The sequence below is a fragment of the Dipodomys spectabilis genome, unplaced genomic scaffold (genome assembly GCF_019054845.1).
Source record: "Dipodomys spectabilis isolate Male_0828 unplaced genomic scaffold, ASM1905484v1 ptg000019l, whole genome shotgun sequence".
Taxonomy (NCBI): domain Eukaryota; kingdom Metazoa; phylum Chordata; class Mammalia; order Rodentia; family Heteromyidae; genus Dipodomys; species Dipodomys spectabilis.
Genome location: NW_024870696.1, coordinates 6,833,450 through 6,858,620, shown reverse-complemented (window position 1 = coordinate 6,858,620; position 25,171 = coordinate 6,833,450). Strand labels below are relative to the sequence as shown.

General features: G+C 33.4%; 1 protein-coding gene across 1 annotated transcript; it reads right to left on the bottom strand.

Moving 5' to 3' along the window:
- Positions 1-595: 595 nt before the first annotated feature.
- On the bottom strand, positions 596-24,938 carry Rgs21 (regulator of G protein signaling 21). Its single transcript, XM_042674640.1, has 4 exons — positions 24,846-24,938; positions 20,802-20,878; positions 15,806-15,972; positions 596-799 (listed from the first exon to the last, which is right to left on the bottom strand). Exons 1-4 carry the CDS (start codon positions 24,854-24,856, stop codon positions 596-598), a joined length of 459 nt encoding a protein of 152 aa, XP_042530574.1. The 5' UTR covers positions 24,857-24,938.
- Positions 24,939-25,171: the final 233 nt, after the last annotated feature.

Genomic DNA, 25,171 nt, shown 5'->3' with positions numbered 1-25,171 from the left:
TGGTGACACTAAATTGAACTAGTAGTATGTTTTACAATTTTATTTTCTGGCATACATAAAAATGTGCATATATTCTTGTAAAATGTCATTTTAATTATTTTTAGAGCTAGTACATTGGATAACCACCACACTAAAAGACCTATTTAAAGAAATAGTTGAAGAAAAAGAGTTGAATACACTAGACAGAAGGATGTATTTTGTTTCAGACTTTCTCTCTTTTGAGAAGTAAAACTTTTGAATAATGCAAATGATATTTGAAATCTTGTACAGATCCTAAAAAGCCTCCCACTCCACAATAAAGATAGATTCTTGAATTTATAAAATCATAAGAATATCCACTCTGGTCAACAGTGTATTTATCTCCATAAACATTCTACTCTCACAGCGGATTCTTAAGTATCTGATAAAATGAATAAGTTCCAAACAAGTGATGTACAATTTCAGATGTGATTATATATAAAAATTCTGTTTGAATAAAAAGTGACTTCTAAACCCTTCCAAAAGCTTGTATTGTGTTTGTATATTTAAAGCATTTTATCCTTTATGTGTAGTGCTTACTTTCTCTTTTACCTTTCTTTTTTATTTTTTGTCTTTCTCACAAGAAAGGGAGCCACCTTTTATGACTTCCAACCTGTTGGCTTGTCACCAGTTTCTTGTAAATCTCTGACTTCAGAAATCGAGGGAAAGAATCTTTGGCCATGAGACTATAGATTAACTTCTGAGCCTCATCAAAACATTTGATAGTAGGTTCAGCGATATTCTTTGAGATAAGGTCTCTGGTACTGAAGTCAATGTTAATCTGTGGAAAATAAGGTTACATGTCATCAGATTCCTTTAGTCAGAGAATGCACAGTTCACTTGGATGGGTATGCATCTATATCATTTGAATATTTCCCAAACACTGCGCTAATCTAATGCAAAACAGCAGAAAAGTCATGAATTCAGTTTTTAGAATGCAGAGCAAACCCATGGCTCAATTATTTTTCCAAGTTTGAGAGGAGTCGCATTTACAATAGCAGAAGTAAAGCCTTATTTATGATTTAGGTAAAGTGAAGATGTAAACAGTATTCTTTATGTCTCTAAATGTCTTTTCCTTCTCATCCTCTTTCTCTAGTCCTTGGCCTGAATTCTACAATGCATTGTCAGTAGACAAAACAAAATTGAGAATCTACTAGAGGTGTCTACATTTCCTATTCTCCACAGCTTGCCTTGCTGTTCCTGTATCACTGTTTTTCCTATTTTTGTTTCCTTTTGCATGAAACTCTGTTCACTGATTTTATCCACTTTTACAGACGCTATAGATCAAATCTATATCCCTGAATCTATATCAGTATCTCTATATATCTATATATATCCTTGTCCTTTGAATTCCTGCCAGCAATAAATATTCCTAGCAGTATGTAACAAATATGCACTAATGGATCTCACTATTTATCTGAAAAATAGATAAAATGCCCCTAAGCCCCCCCCCCCCTTTTTTTTGGATGTCCCTGGTCTTGAAGTCAAAGCCTGGACACTATCCCTGAGCTTCTTTTCACCAAGATATCATTCTACCACTTAAGCCACAGCTCAAATTCTGGCTTGTTTTACTTGTTTATTGGAGATAAGAGTCACATGGATTTTCTGCCCTGATTGGCTTTGAACTGTGATCCTCAAGTCTCTACTTTCTGTGTAGCTAAGATTACAGGTGTGAGCCACATGTGCCCGGCTTCTAAGTCCAATTATGAAGTAAATGATTAACTCTATACTTAGTCCAGAATAGCCTGAGAATCAGGCAATGTCTTATTCAAGAGAAGCTATTTAAACTCTAAATATTCACTAGTTGTATAAGGATTTGAATCTTACAGTTCCAAGTTCTACAAAGACAGGTGCTACATCTTATTTATCACCCTTTCCCAGAATTTAGCAGAATACCTATCACATAATAGGAAATCAATACATATTTGCTGAATAGAATATAAAAATCTCATAGGACAAGTAGGAGAGATGATAAAAATGTTAGAATTTTGTGGTCTAGTGAAATAAAGGCTATAAATGACCATTTATGCTGCAAAGAAATGAACTTAAATCACAGACAGGATTGCAATTAAATTTCGCTTCAGCTATTAACTTGCTGTATGATGGATATTCAATTTCTGAAGTGTATAACAGAAGACTAATTGCAGACATCTTCAAGTTTGTTATTGGATGTATAAGATATGAAATGCCAAAATATTCTAGAAAGAAGTAAGGAAAAAAGAAAAGTCAATTTGAAAAGAAGCATCAAAATCCTCTATTTCATAGGTAATTTCTTTTTCTTTAGGGATTTCAGATACTTAGTGACCTTTCATACATTTGTAATTTTATTCATTTGATCTCAATATTTGATCATTCATCAAAATTCCCGATAAGGTTGCCCTCCAAAAAAAAACTAGAAAAAAAACTTGCCCATGCATGGACATAGATCATTTAAGATCATTAAAAAATTTCATAAATTAATTTTGACCTTGGTAGCCTTTGGTGAGTTTTTTTTTTTCTTGGTCAGTGGTGGGGCTTGAATCCTGGGACTGGGTGCTGTCTCTCAACTCTTCAACTCAGGGCTAGCACTCTACCACTTTAGTGCCACAGTGCCATTTCTGGTTTTCTGGTGTTTAATTGGAGATAAGAGTCTTATGGACTTTCCTGTCTGGGCTGGCTTTGAATCGCGAGCCTTGGATCTCAGTTTCCTGAGTAGCTAAGATTACAGGCGTGAGCCATGGGATGAGGTAGGTGATCTGTTTTAATATTTCTGAGATTTTGCTTCATCATCTTTTGTCTACTGATATTTCCTGAGTTAGAAGTTACAAGAATTGAAGTACATGTTATATTCATTTTTATCTCATTTACAGTTATTAGTATCTATTATATTTTTCTTAAATAGTCCAGTTATATTTGGGGAAACAACCAAGAGTGACATAAAGTATAATTTTGATTGAGAGCTGGACAAAGACAAGTGAATTTATATAATTAACAGGTGAATGAGTGATACTGGATATCACCATGCTGAGCCAGATAAGCCAAGATCAAAATTTCAACTATTGTATGTTCTTACTCATTTGTAGAAACTAGATCTAAAATGATGGTGATGATGATAATGATAATGATGATGGGACATATTTGTAAAATGAATTCTATCCTGTCAGCAAAGATAGTGGCAGGAGAGATAAAAAAGTATATTGAGAATAAATTGCACATACAGAGTATTTATGTATTCATATATAAATGTTACATATAGATAGATAGATAGATAAAGACAGGCTGAAGATAGAGGAATGAATAAACCTGGACAATTCCTATCAAACTGTACATTTTTTCCCCCAAACTATCGCTCCCTCCTTCCCACCTGCCTCACAATTGCTTCTTAATATTTAAATCTCTGGTAAGTCTCCTCCCAATTTAAGACTAAATATAAATATAATCTAACCTTCAGAGTTTACTTGTGGTTTTAGTTTTTTTGAAATTCTCAACAGATATTGTTACTTAGAGAATTTTCCATTTGGAATATCTCTCATGAATATTTAGCATGAGGTTCCAATAAATATGTGTCATGAAATCAAGAGGAGAAATACTTCTATATTTGTTCAGTATCATTTTAAAATTTTAAAGAAAACGATTGTGTTTCAACATCATAATAATGATATTGAAATATAAAAAAACTTCCTGTTCACACTTGCTCCCTACATTTTTCTAATTTGCCTGTTTTTCTTACCAAGGAGCTGCCAACCTCAGCTCTAGATAAGCAGATTCACTGTTTCCAGGAAATAATCAGTAGTTTTATGAAGATGTATCTTGGCATTTCAGTTTATGTCATTGACAAACATCACACCCACATGTTTATGTAAATGCCATTATTTTCTTCCAATTTGTACAAGCTAGAAACAGAGTCATCTTGAATACCGCCTTCTTCTCTGTTTACTTACTGAAGGTGTATACTTGTATGTAAGATATTGTATCTTTGATCTTTCAGGTTCACAAAGATCTTTTTAAATCTCACTTTTATTCCTCCAATAATTCCATAGTTAACTCCTTCCCTGCTTTTTCTGATGCTTTCGTACCATCCTTTCTACTAAATACTTTAAGCAGTATTACTATATCAATTTTCACCAAAATTTTAATTTTGACATATGAATATTCAACTAACAACCCATTTTTTTCTTTCCTTTGGTTGGTCATGGGGTTTGAATCCTGGGCCTGAGTGCTGTCCCTCAGATCTTCAACTCAAGGCAGGCACACTACCTCTTGAGCCACAGCACCACTTCTAGTTTTCTGGTGGTTTATTGCAGATAAGTGTCTCATAGACTTTTCCTTCCTGGGCAGGCTTTGAATCGTGATCCTCAGATCTCAGCCTCCTGAGTAGCTAGGATTATAGGCATGAGCCACTGGCGCCCAGCTAAAACATTATTTTTGTGATATGAAATTTTAACATCTTACGTGGGAATTTTCAGATTCTTTCTGATTTAAATGTTGTTTCCAAATCAACTTGTGCATTTTCTTGCAGCAGCCAGGAAGCTGGTTTATGCTATGCTGAAAGTGAATTTTTGCCTGAAGCTTTTGATCACGACATTTCACCATCTACAAGCCCTCAGGTCCCATGACTGTGTCCTTCATAGCTTTTGTCACTCTCAATGATTTAACTGAAATTGAATACTCTTAACACAGAATAATCTGTACAATTTTCTTGTTATATATTATTTCAGTTTTAAAATCAAGATACTTGGTTACTTGCTTAAGCAGATAGAAAAACTTCTATTCTTTTTAAGTATTAAATTTTGATGACCCATCCAGGTGCCGGAGGCTCACGCCTGTAATCCTAGCTACTCAAGAGGCTGAGACCTGAGGATTGCGGTTCAAAGCCAGTCCGGGCAGAAAAGTCCTTGAGACTTATCTCCAAGAAAACACTAGAAAACCAGAGGTGGCGCTATGGCTCAGGTGTTAGAGTGCTCGCCTTGAGCTGAAGAGTGCAGGGATAGCTCCCAAGCCCAGAGTTCAAGCCCCATGATCGACCAAAAAAGGTAATTGTAACCCCTCTGTATGTTATTTTCACAATAAAAAAAGAATCTTTTTGATGATCAATAAAAGGTTTGTGACAAAGGCAATTCAATAATTTAAGATATGATTTAATCTAAGGATCATTTTCTGTCTTTTCCCTAGTTCTACACATCTTTAGGACAATTTGTAGGGAAGATATTTATTCCACATGCTCTCTTTCAGCTTTCCAATTTGTGCAATTACCATGAGCTGAACCTTGAGCTTCACATTCTCATTTCTTGCTTGCAGCTGGCCTACAACATGCTTGATCCACATCTCTAACCCCTCCAACATTTTTTTCTGATATTTTGGCCTAGGATTGCTTTGAACTGAAATCTGCCATACCTCAAACGTTCAGCCATTTTTGTAACTAGAATTACAATTGTGAACCACTGCTATTTGTCTTCCACCTTTTCTTTTCTTTATTTTTCCTTTGTCCTTTCTGATCTGTCTTCTCTAATAGTAAATTATTCTAAATGATGACTTCAAATTTAAGATAATCATAAGGATATTTAAATAAATTATTTTAAATTTAAAGCAATAACTATTATTTGATTATCAATACCAATGTACTAAATCCTCATAGACTACAGTGTGTATATCACACATGAACATAATATAATTAATATTACTTATTAATATGATTTTCCCAGTTTTGGGGTGAATAGTCTAACACATATCTGAAAAGTAACTATTTTCTGCTTATAGTCTTCCTTAAATTCATTTATGTGGGGTGTTTATTGAGCAGTTGCTTAACAGTATGATGGAAACTTAAGATACATAGATAATACTGAAGTCTATCTAGAAGACAGATTTGGAAAATCAATCTAAAAGAGAACAGATGCTGTTGGGAAGGAAGCTTTTCAGAAGGAAATGAGGGTTAAACTGACCCTGAAGTATTATTATTAATGGTGCATATGTAAAAAGGGACTTGCAATACAGGTATAAATTACAATAATATCTGTGGAGCTTAAGGAGGGAAAGATCAATTGTGAGTGAAATAAGTTGTTAGATCTTGTAGAACTTTATAGCCTTTATAAGGGGCTATAAATGAAAAGATTTTAAGGTGATAATGTAAATACATGCTTGAAAGGAAATGTAACTATTTTCTGTGTGGTGTTATCAAGTGACAAGAAAGAAAAATTAGGAAACTATATCAGAATGGACATTTGGTAATATTGTAGGAAATTAAGGAAAGGAGTACCATTTAAATATGTTAAGAGAATGTGATGACTAAAATTTCTAACAGTACTTCTGAGCATGTATAAGAAAGAAAGTTTTTAAGAAAAGCAGAATTAATTATATATATATATATATATATATATATATATACATATATATATATATTCAAACATATTATAGAAAGTGCCAGGAAGTGAATGAGAAGTGAAGAAATTATGAAGAGCTATCTACCAATGATCAAGGTAGAACCCCAGGCCAGAATCGCTATTCCCTGAGATGGAAAATACTTGGACAGAAGAGGTTTTGAATGGAAAACCAGATGACTCTCCTTTGATCAGTTTGAGATGATCTTTCAGAGGTGAAGGGATAGAGATCACTAAGAGATTAAGCATAAACAGAACATAAATGAGAACTGTCTCCATTTACTATAGTATATGCTGGGTTATAAGTAGGAAAGAGTAAGTGATTCTTATCTCCAATTAACTACCAAAAAAGCCAAAGTGGAGGTGTAGCTCAAGTGGTAGAGTGCTAGCTTTAATCAGAAAAACTTAGGGATAGCATAGCTCATGACCTGAGTTTTTAGCTCCAAACCCAGACACACAGATGCATGCTTGTGCGTGTGCATGCACACATACACACATTTTGATTAATAGGATGTGATAAATGCTGTTACATGCTAGTTGGAAATCTATTCTGGTGACATACAAAAATAAGCTATCCAGGCTGCCTCATCTCTTTTTATTTGCATTTGTTTGAGATTTCAAAAGGAAAATAAGTGACAAATGTTAGAGTTTATATTTCTTCTTATCTATCTTCTCCTGAACTGTATAAACTTCTGGAGATATTTACATAAACTCTGTCCTCAACTTACATTCATCCCAAATGTGATTATTTTGGCAAAATCATCCTGGATACATTTCTACCTTAAATATTAAGCCAGATGAGATATTGACCTTTTAGCATACTGAAGACATGACCATATAAGTAGTGGATATGTAAAAGTTGAGCTTTCCAACTGAATGAGCTAAAAGGAAAACCTGAACTAAAAGATGTGTGAATATTGCTGAGCATTTTAATCAATTAGATTCTGCACATGGGCTGAAGCCTGTACCAACTGAAGTAAAGTCTTACTACTGATATAAACAATTACTTTTTAAATATTTTTTGGTAAAGATCCCATTTAGTTTCAAGGACTTTGGAAACAGATCATTTTATTTATTATTCAAAAAGTCATAAATCATTCTCCATATCGGTGACAACTATACTGCCAATCAGAGAACACAATCCAAGATTGTGCTGCTTTTGAAATGACAGCCAAGATGTCACCACAACCGTTTAGAGACTTTTAAATCCTGTCAGTTTTGAAAAGGCCCTGACACAGCCGACACAGACAGCAGTTCACTGCCCAGAAATGTCTACTTCCTGAATGTTGTTTGTGGTACTTGCTGAAAAGTTAAAAAAAACAAAAAACAAAACAATTTTATTATAAAGAACCAGAATATTTTAATTCTCAGATGATTTTGTTATCTAAAAGTTATAAAGACACATTCCATTTTTTTCTCTGCCAGCACTTTTCAATTCTTTTGGCTTTCAACAATTTATTTTTGCAGAAATAATACATTTTAAAACATGTCTTTTGACACTCTTGTGACCCTACATTATGCTTTATATATTTCTAAATAATTTGAAGGAAATATTTTCAATTGTGCTACCACATTCAAATTAGCCTTTCCTCATTTAGAATGGATAGTGTAGCAGGAGATGGTGTTTATGCAAAGGATGTGTGCATGCATAAGTAAAATACCTTAGAAAAAGAGAGCAAGCATCATCTTTGGCCTTATTCACTACTGAGCTTAAAATTATTATTCAAAGAAAAGCCATCCAGAATCATGTTTTGCAGTGATCTAATTCTATTTAAATACCTCTGACCCTTTTATATTACTTCATTTTCATTTCTTTTTGTCTTGGTACTGGGGCTTGAACTCAGGGCCTAGGTGCTGTCCATAAGCTCTTTACCTAAATATGGTACTCCTCAATTTGAGCCCCAGCTCCACAGGTTTTTTAATTTTTAGTGAGTATTTGGAGATAAAAGTCTCATGGACTTTCTTATGTGTGCTGGATTCAAATTGTGGTCCTCAGATCTCAACCTCCTGAGTAGCGTATTAGAGATGTGAGCCACCTGAGCATGTCTTGTATCACTCTATTTTTTGGCATCATTAAAGACAAATTATACACTGAAATACAAAGTTGGCTGTTAAAGATGAAAGTAGCACTCTGAAACAAACACATCTAGAAGGAACTGTATGCAATTGTTAGCATTGGCTTTGGTGACAAAAATAAATGACACAGTTGGGTGGTAGTACTCACATCTGGAAGGACATAAGAGAAAGGAAAGAAATAGAACTCACGAGCACCTTGTTAATTAGACAAGTAGTCAAAATAAAGATGGGATTCAATAGAAACCAGATGCCTCTCCCACTCTGTGGCATAAAGGAGATGACACATAGAAAATCTCAGTGTATACAGATTGCTATGAATAGATGTTTGAATGCCACAACTATTCAGGAACAGCTGAAAGGCAGTTGGATTGACTGGTTTACTTCTCCAAAACCAACAAAGTAGTCCAAGGTTAAGTGACACTAAGATAGAAAGGAGTTTGAAGAACACCAAAGTTTTATGGTTTTAATTAAAGGTATAGATGGTATTTTGAAGAACAAATGATATTGCAGATTATTTTAAGAAACACTCTTGAAACTTTTATGCTCCTAATGCCATTTATAAATCTGGGATTTATTGTTTAAAAGTTTATATAAATTAGAAACAAAATGAAAAGTGTTTTGTGTATAAAACAGGGTAGGGCTGGGAATTTGGCTCAGTGGTGGAATGCTTGCTTTGTGTGCATGAGGCTCTGGGTTCTATTCCTCAGTGCGATATAAGTAAAAAAAAAAGCCAGAAGTGGTGTTATGGCTCAAGTGGTAGAGTGCTAGCCTTGAGCTGAAGAGCTGAGGGACAGCGCCCAGGCCCAGAGCTCAGGCCCAATGACCGACCAAAAAAAAAAAAAAAAAAAAAAAGAGAGAGAGAGAGAGAGAGAGAGGCTATATTCTAAGTGACCAGAATATTTTATTTTTCTGCTTCTAGCACACATATCAAGAATCACAGGCTGTATCACAAAAACATAAGAATGAGTAGTAGGTATAGGGAAAGGAATTCAAAACCTAACAGCATAAATTTAAGACTTCCCTCTCCATGGATTCTAATGACTGCAGACCTCATCATTTTATCTCAAAAGTGTGGTTCATTTTTTATCTGAAACATGTGGATGGTTGTAATATCTCCTAAGATAGTGAAGTGCAGATAAAATGAGATAACCCACATGATAGCAATGGACGTATTTCTTGCAGGTTATTTAGTTTTAAGTTTGTCTCTCTGCTTCCCCTCTCATTTACTTCTCCATACTACCTCTTTTTTTTTTAAAGATTTGTTTAAATTTTGAGATGGAATAAGAGTTCAGGAATCACTGTTGCATTGGTTTGTCCTTTGTATTACCCTTTTGTTGCTCACAAGACAATATGTTGAGAATGAACTGTACAACTTGGGGGAGGGAGGGAAAGTGGGAGAAAAATGAGGGAGGGGATAACAAGTTTGAAAAGAAATGTACTCACTATGATTACATAGGCAATCATGACCCCTCTGTACATCACTTAGACAATAAAATTTTTAAAATTCAGGAATCATTGAGATCCATTGGTTTATTTTCCACAAGATGTGCTCTGCCACACATCACTAAACGTCTTTCATTACTGCACTAATCTAGGCAGTATTCTTCTTCATGTGTTCTATCCATCTCTCTTCCCCTTATTTCTCTTTTATATTCATATTTCTGCAGCATGCTTATTAAGTGCCTCTTCTGAGATACATGTATAATCTCTTGATCTCCCAGACATATTTCTGTTCCTAATGCAATCTTATCTGGTATTTTCTCATCACAACACTTATGAAAGCTTACTGCAATTTATTATAGCTTGAGTCTTCCTACCAAGATGGCTAGCTTATCTATTCAGGCTCTATGATTGTCTATATCTTTAGGCATGCCAGCATAATGCACAACAGACAGGAGATAGCAAATTTTCAATTAGTAAATAAAACTTTAGGAAAATAACGAATGAGGACAGTCATATCTGACTATAGCTAAGGGTGTACAAGTGGCTACCTGGGAAGAAGGTCTCTCAATAACTTTAACACACTGGGGAACTGCAGTTTGAAGAAACTGGGGAATAGACATTGTTACTAGAGTAACACAAAGAGTGACTACAAATGAATAGTTTATAGGCTTTTCTCTATCAAAATTTCAAGTATCTATTTTCCTTGAGAGAAGGTTCAACCAAATTTATTTAAAATACTTTACTTCAATGTTTTATCTTCAGTACTCCTATTTTTTTGGTCGGTCGTGGGGCCTGCACTATGGGCCTGGGGGCTGTCCTTCAGCTTTTAAGCTCAAGGCTAGCCACTTCTGGCTTTTTCTGCTTATGTGGTGCTGAGGAATCAAACCCAGGTCCTCATGTATGCAAGGCAAGCACTCTTCCACTGAGCCACCTTCCCAACTGCCAGTAGTGCTATTTTTATAAAGTTTATTTCCAATCAAATTAGATTTTAATGCAGCTTGTCAAGATTATTTCTACTGTAGATTAAAAGCTTCATTTGAACGGAATCAGTTTCTACTTTTGTTGTTTGTTTATATTTCCTTACTGAGAGCCACCTAGTAAAACAAACTTGTGGTGCAAGTTTATTTTATATTTTCACGCTTAGAAGGAACTTTTCACTATTGCCAGATTTTATTCAGATGAGGAAGTGAATAGCAGGTGCATGATATGCATATACTGAGGGTAAATAAAATATTAATCAGTAATAAATATTATATTTCATTAAAGATAATAGCTAGACACATATTTCAAAATGCCCTTTAGAGAACCATTATATCATATTTTATGTATAAAATTTAGTTTTTATGAGTTGTGTCTTAACATTAATGTTATAAATAAATATTCCTGGATTCATATTACTATAAAATAGAATACACATATGGTAGAGTTTGAACACAAGGCCTTGCTTATGGTAAGTATGCTAAGATTGAGTTGTATTCCTCACCCTAAATTAATGTTTTTAAAATCATTACACTACTATGATTTGAAATTATCTCGTAATTTTATAGTATGACTACAAAATTTTCCCATTAGTCATGTATTTTCCCTCTGCATTGGTCATTTTCCTTTTTAACATTAAAGAGAATATAAATTCATTGATTTTCTTACACACATAAGTTGACATGCTGAATTGAAACCCCTTTCTACAATTATTTCATGATAATACAACATAAGAAATACAAAATAAAAGACAAAAAGAAAAATGTCAAAAAACCCATCACTAAACTTTTAAATGCCAGTCATAGGAAAATATTAAAATATTATTTTTTTTATAAAATAATTTTTCCGTTAGCCAATTAAAATTATTTTCTTAATAATTTCCAAATTTTATGTAACAAGTGGTCCAAATTGAAGGAAGATTAAGTACGGGCCTAATCACTGTGGTTGCTCTGACCTTCCCAGGTTCTTCTACATACAACTAGTGATGATTTACACACATATTGCTCATCTAATAAAGGCTACTCATCTACGCATTTAGTCAAAACATATGATCCCATCTTTTTTCCTTGTACCATTTTCTCCTGAACTCACAGATAAAAATTCACTCAGTGATTTGCTCTTTTTTCCTCTCAATCTTTTCCAGTGTATTTTCCAAATATTTTGATATGTATACTATTATGACATTCAAAGTTTGCTCACCTTCCAACATTCATAGAACTTAGCTAACAGTTGTTTTTATTCTTATAAAATTCAATGGCCTATTTGAATGTAGTTACAAAAAAGGGGGGTTGAAATTTCTTAGTATCTGTTTTACATGATGCAAACCCTAAACAATATTTTCTTTGTTTTTTTTCCCCATCTCTTCTAGAAAAGTGTCTCATTTTTTGCCTTTTTAGATGAAGAGACTTGAAAATAGAGAGGTGAAATAGTTCACCACAGATTACAGAAGGAAGACATCAAGACTTGCCCCCAGGTTTAGCAATCTTTAAGCATGAGGATTACTCCTCTGCCATAAATAAATACCCTAGTCATGTCTCAACCAGACAAAAGTTGATGGCATAAAATGGAGAGCATACAAATAGTTGAAACCATTATCACTCACAGAGACCTAAAAGTTTGTCTCTTGTGTGTGTTCTCTGACTAGAGGATCAGAAATTGACAACCATCGTAATTATAGTTTACAGATGTGATCATTCACTAAATTCACTATAGTATAACTATATTTTTCTTGGTTAAATCAATAAAATGTGTTATGATACCTGTTTTGTGGATAAAAGAAATACAGCCATCGGTAGAAAAAAAAGTAAATTTGATTCAGATAACAGGACTTTGTTATTGTTCTTTATTGTAGAATTTTCTGCCAATGGAAATTGCTTATAATTTAGATTCTTTGTAACAGTTAATTAGATAACTAAAATTGCCTATAGAGAAAAGGTAAATTTTCTTATATAAATTATCTTAAATTATTTTGTATTCATGGAAAACACTGCATTTTTAACCTATATTTCAATTATATCAACTAATCTTGTTAAAACTACTCAATAAATTTAAGTACGTTCCTTTCATTATTTCCATTATTGTCTACATATCCAATCTCATCTGCCATACTTCTGCTTGACTTTGAAATATTAAATACTTGTAATTTATGGAAAATAACAGGAAACTTCCTATGTCGATACTAAATCAATATGCTCCTAGTCTGAGATATTAATTCTTCTTTTGTTCTTCATACGTATAATATGACATGTTTTACAACTTACCTCTTATGTGTGAAATAATCTGTAAAATCTGCTCTCTAAATCTCCAGGAAGGTTTAATAACTTTTCTGCTGTGATAATAATGAGCTTTAAATGTGGTCATATTATCACACAGTTTGTTTTATATGCCAATCTTACTCCTAATCTATGACTTCATTGTGGGAACACTCAAATCAATATAATGAATCAATGTATTAAGAGCTACAGTACATTTAACATACAACTGATAGGATTATACAGACATATTTTGAAAAATGCACTTGTATGTAATGGTGAATGCCAGAATTAGAAACAATTTTTTTGTAAATAATAGAAGTGAGAATGCTTATGTATTTGAGCATGTGTATATAAACACATATGCTTTCTTCAACGCATTTTTCATTTCTGAGAGACACTTTCAGAAACATTTCAAGTGGACAGTATTTTTACTTGAAAAGATTCCTTATTTAATATGTATTATTTAATCAAAATTATTTAGATGAGCTGTGCACCAGTGGCTGCTGTCTGTAATCGTAGCTACTGAAGAGACTGAGATTTGAGGAAGGAAAAGGCATGAGACTTTTATCTCCAATAAAGTACTCATAAAAGCCAGAGATGATACTTTGGCGCAAGTGGTAAAGTGCTCACACTGACCAAAAGAAGCTCAGGCACAGAGTCCAGGCCCTGAGTTCAAGTGCCAGGACTGGTAATGGAAAAAAGGTGTATGGATAATTTATATAAAGCCATAAAAGTTATATATACAAACATGAATATTATGCCATTTAGCTAAATCATTACTATGTACACATTTAATTTGGAAGGAAAGTTTAAAAAAATAAAACTAATTTTTGCCAAGATAACTATGTAACTTTGAGTCAGCTGCATTTGAAAAGACTAAATTTTCTATTAGAAAATATTCAATACAGTTTGATTATAATATTATTATAAAATAATTATGGCTAATTTTGTAAACTAATAAAGGGATAAAAATGGTTTTCAAACCAGTAACACCATAATAAATATAATTTCTTATGACTGGCTTCAATCTATTTCCAGAAGTTAATTACCTTGGAATATTAATTAATTTGGTATATTAATTAATTAATATTCTAGAACATTAATCACCTTGGCAAATTTATAGACATTTATACTTTTTTCAGAATTATTGATTTTAAATGATAACTTTAAAATGAAGGGTACAAAACGTTATAAGAGTTAAAGATATTTTCTCCTGAATTCCAGGTCATGCCTCAGATATTCATGTGTCTCTTGATGTTATAATACAGTAATAACTATTGTAGTAATTAACAGTCATCTAATTTTGACTACTGATAATTTAATGCCCCAATTATCATAATATATTTGAATTTCACCTCTTCTTATCATCTGTCCCCACAAGCAAACAACTGTCCACAAATCATAAATCCTAATTTTGAGTCAGAAATTATAGTAACTGTTTCCTGTAAGAATATCTGTATTTCACTTTTGTAGGAAAGGTGCCTGGAATTATGAGTTTGTGTGGTGCAAGTATTTTTATGTGGCTTTCTGTTTGCTTGCTATTTGTATGTTATACTTCTTGCTTATATGACATATTTGGCAAAACATCTAAAACAGCTTTGCTTCTACTTTATGTTTACAATTAAAAGCAGATTATGGAAATGTTCAATGATAGTATTAATTCTGCAGATGACAGTGCAAATAAGGTGTATTCCACATAAAACACTTTTGTGGGAGCTGTTTCCAATGTCTTTCCAGATTTTCCCCAAAGCTCTTTCTGCTAACTTGATCTTCAGGTCATACAAATTATGTAATAATTGTATCAAATTCTTGGTTTATTTTACTGCCAAGGAAGTAAAATTAAGTTGGGATATTGCTTGGTGGTAAATACCCTGCCTAGCATGAACAAGGCCCTGAGTTCAGTGTAATTCCCATCATTGAGCACTTTGTAAGGGAGAGAGAAGAGCAAGGAATGGGAAAGAGATGAAGAAGGGAAATGGGAGGGAAGTAGGAGAGAGAGAAATTCAGGAGAGAAGGAGGGGGTCTCCTTGTAGAGAGTACAACATTACTACAGGTAATCAAGGAATCTTCTAACATACTAAAACTGAATAATTTACAGTGAAAGTGCTTTTACTCCTCCACATGGATTACTTTAAAACATAATATTTAAGAGGACTATACCACTCAGTTTGTTTCAATTCACCATTTGCAAAAGGAACAAAGATATATCACTAAATAAAACAAGGTTTAAAAAATAGATTTTCTGACAAGTTGAAGGTAGAGTGATTTATTTGGAATTATTAGACACTAATTTTCAAAAGTTTGCATATGGGTTAAGTGGGAGTGTGGCTCAAATAGTAGAGTGCCAGATTTGCACAAAAATGCCAAGCCAGAGTGCAAGAAGACCTGAGTCCAAGTCCCAGCACCTGCATATGTGGGCGTTCACACGCGCGCGCGCGCGCACACACACACACACACACACACACACACACACACACACACACTTGAAAACAGTATTGCCAGGATAGAAAATGTTGTTATATGTGTCCCATACATAGTAGATGTTGGAAACTACAGCCATTCTTCATTGGAAAACAGGATTCTATTACACTTCAGTGTTATGCATTTAGCTAATCTTTTTCTATCTTCAAACAGATCTGTTAGGAGATAAGAGGTTTTAGTTTCCTGAAGGATTTCACTTACCTCTTTTGGTGCATCAGCTACGATAAATTCAGAATAAATTCTCTTGGCTTTGGAAACTATTTTTTCTGCACATTCTGTTTTCTTGAAGTCTTCACAGGCAAGCCAAAATTCAACATTTTCTTCACTAAATTCTGATTTTAGAAATGTTCGAAAAGCATCTAGACCAGCTATATAACATATGTGAGAAATATTTGTTCAATATAGAACAATAAAATGACAAAAATGAGTACATTGTGTTAGTACATTGAACATTTCCTTAGCAACCATTGGTAAATATTGATTAACCTACATAATATAATATTTGCATCTTTTGGTGTTGAACTTCAGAAAAATCTTATTTCTGATCAATAATCATAAACACAAATTATGTAAACATATATCTTCTCTACTAACTCCACCCACAAAGAAAAGTGAACACTTTCTTTCAAGTTATGAAAAGTTTAGTAATTACACTTGGAAACTTTTGACGGTAACCTCATAGTAATTCCTGTAGGTTGTTTTTGAAACCAGTTGCACTAATTTTAAGCCACATTAATGATATTATACTAAATGCAGAGTAAAATATCTGTGTTTCTCTAAGAAACAATTTAGTATTCAAAGATTAAATTGTACCAGGCACCAGTGTCTCATGCCTGTAATCCTACTTACTTGGGAGGCTGAGATCTGGGGATCTTCTTTCAAAGAGCTCAGGCAAAAAAAAAGTCTTTGTAAGACTCTTATTTCAAATTAACCACTCAAAAACCATAAGTGGAGCCAAAAGTGCTCAGGGATAGAACCCATGCCCTGGGTTCAAGCTCCACAGCTCACACACAAAAATAAGTATTCGTTTGGGCTTAAAACAAAAGAGACACTGCTGTACCCTACTGGTTTGAGTGACTATCTTGGACAGTTATCATCTTTAAGTCAAGAAGTAATTGAGATATTTGATGTGGATACTTCTCTTTATTTGGTAATAGGCATCTTATTTTGTAAGGCAAACAAAGAGGCTGTTCCCCAATATTTCCTAATCAAAATATATGACCTCTTCCATTCTCCTTCCATGTACCCTTTGCACAGTATTTGCTCCTGAACATTTGTTGGGCAACTTTTAACTAAAGCATACAAATAAGTCTTCTTACGTGAACACTTATTTCCTTTGTCTTGGTTAGTATATGCTTAAAAAAATTAGTAACCACAGGCAGGTCATGTAATCTGTGATTTCTATCTGTTTCATCTTTCCCTTTTCTTGCTTGCAGTCAAATATAGGCCTTTATTTCTTGCTCTGAGCACTTGCTGGTGAGCACTTGTTTAAGTCCTTCCTTCTCTGCTGTTCTCATCAAAGTGTACCCTGAAATAAATTTACTTGAGAAGGTTAGTTTTGCTAATTAGGGCTGAGTAATTTATATCTCTGACTAGATAACAGGTTAGAAAGATCATATTCCATCCTCTCCAATGATTAGGCCTCTTCAATATGATAAAGCCATTTTAATCAGATTCCTAGTCTCATTCTTCATGGCAGTTCTTTTCCTGACTGAGGCTGTGCATGTTTAGGAGAGGGAAACCCTCTTGCTCCATTCAGGGGAATTTGCCTTCCAAAACACGGATAGTTTTTTCCTCCACCTGCTAGGAGGGCCCTGTGCATACACTCAAAGCAGCTCTCCTCAGGCTTCAAGATGAGAGACATAATCTTTCAAAAGTCAAGATAGAGACAAAGGAATTTTATGGAGCTATTGAGAATAAGGAAAATTAACAAAAGAAAATGAAAATAAAAGAAGAAAGTTAATGGAAAGGAAACTATACCAGTTTTTAATTAATTAATTAATTAATTAATTTATTTATTTATTTTTGTCGCTCGTGGGGCTTGTACTCTGGGCCTGAGCACTGTCTCTGAGCTCTTCAGCTCAAGGTGAACGTTCTACCTCTTGAGCCACAGTCACTTCCTGTTTTCTAGTGGTTTTTATTGGAGATCAGAATCTCATGGACTTTTCTGCCTTGGCTGGCTTTAAACAGTGATCCTCAGATCTCAGCCTCCTGAGTAGCTAGGATTACAGGTGTGAGCCACTGGCGTCCGGCTACATCAGTTTTTAAATAGGAAACAGAAGTGGAGTCTTGTAAGAAAAAAAATCTTGAACAAGATTTAGGTGTCTAAAATATTGGATTAAAATGATTTAACATTTTGGTTTCTTTGAGTAATGTTGAAACAAGAAGTCATTGTGAAAGATTTCAGGTAACTATTAAAATTCTCAGTAGAAACATTTGAGAATGCAGATGTCATTAATAAGAAAGTACTATATAAATTTAATTAACTTGCATTTAAAAATACATCCAGTAGTTTCCTGTGACACAGATTTAGGTTATAAAACTCCTTTTAGCAACACTCAATTAAAAATTTCCCTGAATTTTTTCCAAACAATGATGCATTTGGGAGGTCTAAACAGAATCATTTTAAAACTTATGTATAAGAGATAAAATATGCTGTGTAATACAGGAAACATTGGAGATTCATGCCTAGTAATATTTTATGTGTGTCATTAAGACTTTCAAAGCTCCTTTTCAGATAATCTACAAGCATCCAGAGAAATGGGAAGAGATCAAGGAATTTTAATAATTTATTTATTTTTTTTGGGGTGGGGTCCAGTTGTGGGGCCTGGGTACTGTCCCTCAGCTCTTCAGCTCAAGGCTAGCACTTTACCACTTGAGCCACAGTGCCACTTCTGGCTTTTTTCTTTTTTCTTATGTGATGCTGAGGAATTGAACCTAGGGCCTCATGCATGCAAAGCAAGTGCTCTACCACTGAGCCACCTTCCCAGCCCCAATTGAATTATTTTAATTATTATTTCTCTCCAGTTTTAAATATAGGCTACTCAGAACTCAATGTATTCCTTCCTTGGTATAATATGACGTACAATAGTATTAATGCTTAGGGCTTCAAATATGCTCAGATTTCTTGCTTGGCTGACACTCTACCACTTGAGCCATACTTTCAGCCTGACTATTTGATAGTTGTTTTGAAGATAGAGTCTCATGGGATTTTCTGCTCAGGTTGGCTTCCAACTTTAATCTTTTAGATGTCATTCTTCAAAGTAGATGTGATTACAGGCATAAACCAGGGCCTAGCTACACATACAGCCTTGAGTTTTAAAAGGTAGCAAATAATTTTGGAAGCGTGTAGTGTATGAAATTAAAGTTATTGTTTGAGAGTGCTTTATGGGATGGACTAGTAAACTCTCTTAGGTGAAACAGAGGATAGTGAGCAGAATAGGTAACAAAGGAAGTGAAAGCCACAAGATTCAGAAGGCCCAACCTCAGTCAGTGTATGAAAAGTATATGTTCAAATTGACCGATATAATTGGGTGAATGCTTTAGGTATGTATGTTAAAAAAACATGCATTTTCTTCTTTCTGTGAGTATTAAATAGATAATCCTGGGATTTATGCAAGGAAAGTGATTGCCTTGATCTCGTAGGCCTTTGGCCTTTGTTCAGTGATTCAGCTTCATAGAAATCCCTCACTATGTAACTCCACATCATAACCAGCAGAGATACTCTGATGAGATTTAGCAAATGTATGTTTCATTGATTACATCTTTAAGAGAAAAAAAACAAGCCCACCATCCAAAGTTGGCAACAATGAACATTCCTGTATGTCATTAATTGGATTGCAGGATTTATATGGATTATTTATGTTAATGTTTTAGAGAGTTCAGTCTATATTTATATATAAATAAATAGAAATGAAATATTTCAGCTTTATCTTTTTCAACATTTTCTCATACTATTTTTATTTTATTACTTTAAATGGAAATTTCATTCAATTAATATACTCATTATCTCACTGAAAATGTTTTCTACAAGAAAGGCATGGTGGTACATGCCTGTAATTCCAGATGCTCAGGGAAGAGGAACTGCAGGTTCACAGTGGAAGCTAGCCTAGGATAAATTAAGGCATGACCCTATGTGGAAAATCAAAACAAAACATTAACTAAAACATAAAGGGCTAGACCAGGAACAGGGTTCAAATAGGAGTGGGTTTTGTTAATAAATGCATGACCCTGAATTTTATCCCCAGGAGTCTTAAAATAAATAGATAGATAAACTAATAAAACATTTTCACAATTTTTATAATATTTTTTTCCTTCATGGCTGAGATAGAACTGATGCAAGCAGTTCTAACAGAAACAGAAGTTGTAGAGACATTTGTGATTACATTGAACACAATATTTTATCTCAATAACTGGAACATTTTGTTTATATCTGGCCCAGATTTTCTTAATTCAACTTTGTATTAAATATAAATATGTATTCATACATGATACTATACACATAGTTAAACATGTTTTCGTAAGTATTAAAGTGAGAATAATTTGAGGTGTATATTCCTTAAAATATGTGTGTTCAGTTTATAGGCTATGTAAAACAGGTTCTTCTTAAATTTTTCAGATTTTAAGAGTTTGCACGTTTCTTTCAGTTTGCACAATAAGCAGTTTTTATATGTTAAATGACAAGGAGAATCAGAAAAAGAAAAGCTTCTTACTTGCTACCTCTTATTTGCCTTTTACCTTAATATATATGAACTATCCACAATTAAATATTAAGACAAACCCATTTCTCTTTCTAAGCTTTGGACCTTAAAAGTTATGAGTCTGGGAAGCAGCGCTGTAGCACAAGTGGTAGAGCGCTTGCCTTGAGCTGAAGAGCTGAGGGACAGCACCCAGGCCCAGAATTCAGGCCCCACGACTGACAAAAAAAAAGTTATGAGTCTGTTTAGAGCATTTACTTGAATTATTAATGGAATTCAGATTTCTGATCGAATTGAGACCCTTGAAATTATTAGGCAGATATTCTGCCATTTGGCCAATCAGAAACTTTAGAGTCCTATTTTAAGATGTATTTTCTGTAGAGAAAGTAATAAAGGGGAGGTGAATCTGATCTCAGCACATTGAATGCATGTAACACATAAAATTTGCAGTTTTACAATTAATACATGCTAATAGAATGGTATTTTGGTTTGCATCTTACCTTGATTGGCTAAGAGCGTGTCCATGTTTTCAGACCATGTCATTGCTTCTGTAGTTGGTGACCTGTAGAAACAACATCTACCCTTGACAATATCATTGTGATCTTTTTATTTTATATCCTGAAGTAATACTTGAATTATATTTCTGGGTTAAACTATACTATTTATAAACATTTAAGTTTTTAGTTAAATGACATAAATTACTGTGTATTTTGGTACCAGAAACTTATTTATTGATCTAACCAACAGTGTGAGAAGCAATTAGTGAAATTACTATTAATTTATAATTGCTCACTGTTAATTTGATCCACTCTCAAAAATATTACTTCGATAGAAGTGATAATGAATGTAATATTTTTAAGGTTTCACAGTTATCAGAAATATCCATTTCATATTTATGTATCACAAACTGTATCAAGAATATCAAAGATTTGATTATCTTTAAGATATTTTATTTCAGTGTTTCACAAAGAGTCAGATTTTATGTCTCCTTAGACTTGATACTTCTTGTTTGGGACTGATTTATTTAAATATAAGAATTTGTCAAGATAGAGTACTATTTTTTGAAAGCAGCCAATATTTATAGATGTAAGTCTTTTGGAGAATGTATACTTTAGGGTATATGATACAGAAATAATATATTAAGTTTAAGATTCATATTTTCTGTGACACATCATGCACTATTCCTCTTTAATAAACAAAAATCTTAATAAACAGTCTTCTATACACAAAAAGCCTCTATTTGCAGACAAAAAAAGACAAGGTGTAGCTGTGATATACAAATATATAGTCACAAGAATAGATGAGAACATTTAACCTTTAAATTAAAATTATTGAATTAAAATAAAATAGTCTCATATCTAGGAAATTGCATAGAACTTTTGCATCTGCACATCAAGGTAACAATCTTAAATATGGCAATGTGATATGATAGCCACGTTCTAATTTCTTCCAGGTAGAGGTCGTCATTTTTTATTTCTTTATATGTTAGGGCATACCAAACTGTGAGAACAAAGATATCTAAGATATTATTTTGAAGTGGTACATTTTAATTTAAATGGGTAATCAAAAAGATTCAAACTGCTCAGATTTCATCTTTCATAAATAAAGAATGAAACAAAATCCTAGAGTTAAGTTTACATTGTAGAGCATTTGTGCATTGTGTTACTTTTACATGAAAAGTCTACATTTCAGGTGTTACCTATGATTTAAATGTTAAATTTTGTAGAAACTCTAAAATGACCATAAGGTCCCTTGAAATATGCTGTCTTAATACATATCTGTAGGCCGACTTAAATATAGTTATTAGTACATCATTAAAATTTAAAACAATTTATTCCTGTGCATATATGCTAATGCACGGGCCACAGAGAAGGTTTGAAACAGGATTTATCCATTTTGAATGAGGAACAGGGTAAAACTCTGAGAAACAGAATCTAGGCAAATTCACTCAAGGATAAACATCTATTACCTAATTCAGGTTTAAATTCTCCAGTAATAGGACAAAGCATTGTTCTCTTCCTGCATTGGGAACAGTAAGAAATACTGGTTGAATCTGTTAACAAATAATCAATGAATGATGACCAAACTTTATATAAAGGTAGATATTAAAACATTCAATGGAAAGGGGACAATGGCTTTCTAGATGCTGGTAGACTACAGTTGGTACTACAGACTATATTGGAAAATATAGCTAGATTGTGGCGGTTAAAACGACACAAGATCGTGTGTTCTGGGGCAAGAAAGGGAAAGTTTACTTGAAAGCCTCCCTGAAAGGTAGTGGAGCATGGTGCACTTCAGGAACTTGGAAACAATGAACAATAGCAAATGAATCTAACACTAGCCAAAGACATAGTGAATAGCTCTCCAGGAACTTATCAGCTGTAAAAACTGTCTCTGAAGGATGGAATGTTTAAATAAATAAATGCTAGTCATACTTATTGCTATCATTTATTTGGGAAAACTGAAAACCAAAAGAAGAAAAATCTAGAAGATGATGTTCAATTAATATAATTTGTACAAAAAAATTGCAGAGATATACTAAGTGCTACATAGATATAGATGTGGAATATTATAAACAGTAGAATTCCAGGTACTCGAGTATTCCAATATTAAGTAGGATGCACAAAATGCTAACTGACTCTAAAGGGAAAAGTCGCCCAAAAAGCTCTTTGAAGTTATATATTTACTTGATGTAATTATTATAGATATACTCAAATTTTTATTCTTTTTATTACTCTACACCTATGTTAGAGGTAATACTGTACTTTTCAGAAATTAGATGACATGTTATTATTTTAGGGAAAATCTTTGCTTGTTGAATTTAATTTTTAAATATTATATATATTGTAAGTCGCTGAAAGTGCAAATTATTGGCATTTTTAAACAAACTGAAATAAAATATTTATCATAGCATTAGTATGTACAGCATTTCTGGATGTGCACAATGTACAGTGCATGTTTCTATCCATGTCACATTCTTCACCTCATTAATCTTGAAAATAATGGTTTGATTTATTCCTATATTACCAATGAGAACAATGATCAGAAATGTTGGTAACTGGGAAAATATTTCCCAGATAGTAAAGGGCAGAAAACCCATTCCTCTTCATAAAATGACTCTTTGTCTACTATGGCTGCTCACTCTTCATTGCCTGGAGCACCTAGGATAAATGGGATGAAGTAGTTTTCTTCCATTAGGTTTTTATCATATTTCATGCCAGTGCTTTATCTAAATAATAGTTTGGTTGTGGCAATTAGTTATTTAATGTTTATTACAAGGAAACTGTGTACAATGCAAAATAAAATAGTGCATTTCATAGGTCATTTATTTATAAAAAGTACAAGATTTATCATTTAAAAAAAGTACTGGGCACCAACAGCTCTTTTCTGTAATCCTCAAATTCCCAGGAAACTTAGATCTGAGAATTTCAGTTCAATGCCAGAGTGCAAAAGACATTTACCTCAAATTAACTAGAAAACAAAACAAAAAAAGCTTGAATTTCAGCTGTGGCTCATGTGGTAAAACACCACCCTTAAGCCCAAATACCAGCATTAATTAATTGATTAGCTAATCAATTAATTAATATCAGAAAATAATTCTACTCAGTAAAAATTAGAGAAGTGGCTGATTTAAAATGGTATTGGAGTGGCTGATTTTCTACCCTTGCAATCTCTTAAATCAATCAACAAGAATCCACCTTATCATTATATATCTGGATTTTTGTTAAATCTTTAACATAGGCTTTGTCTAGCCTTCTCATTTCTGGATGTGTGTGTATGTATTTCCTATAATTTTTTAAACACTTAGAATAGGTTTCTGCATGTGTATGATTTGCCATGAAAATTCACTGTGTATCTGGAGCCAAAATAGCACTTAGTATTTCATGGGGTTTTGGCTGATTTCCTGTCTGTTTTCTTCATTAAGCAAGTGCCATCAAGGCCAACAGTACCCATATTATATGTCCGGAGAAGAGCCAGGCCAGATGGGAGCTGCATGAAAGCTACCAGTTATGCTGCTAATTGTGCCAGCCTAAACCAGTTGTATTGCATTAAAAAAATGTGCAATCCAACAACTTAGCTGTTCACACTTAATTAGCAGTGTGCTGGAGAATGGAAAATTCAAGCAAGGATTCCTTGTGCCCGAGGAAGTGCCAGCTGCTTCCTTATCCAGCATTTGATATTTCTTGAAAAAGTTTTTTGGAAAGTTTTGTAACAACACATTGTTTTTCCCAGGATAATATATAGGTCTCTAACACCACTGGTAATTTTGCAAAACGTCACATAGATACAGAATCACGGTCTTGCTCCACTTTATAATCTTTCTGTATCTAGCAAACCTGAAGAATTTACTGACAAAGAAAGACAACTATGTCACATGTGGTTGATACATTTTAGAAAGGAAGAAATTAATCAAGGAAGGAGAAAAATCAAGGAGGACAACATAATTGTATTTATCAGAAATGAAAGAAACAAAAGAGGTAGATGACTTGAATGTTTCGTTTGTGTATCTTCCAAAGTAAAAATAGCTTTAAACAGCAACTCACTTTACTGGCATTTTTCGTTCCACTCTGTCACAGTTGATGCCGAATTTCTCTTTCTGACTTATCTTCAAGCTGAAGGTAATGTGACAGCAGGAACATTATAATTAGTATGAAAACACCTTTCCGTAGGTTACAAATTGGCATTCTTTAAATTATGCTACTCTCAGCCTTTTCCATTTTCTTGTTAACTTTTCTGTGGTCAAAACATTTTAAATTCTAAGTAACAAACAAGTCTTCAAATAAATATTACATTTCTCTGAGTCTGGTTTATGATATCTATTTCATTTGAAAGTTTACTTGCTGAAGCTCACATGGATTTATTTATAAGT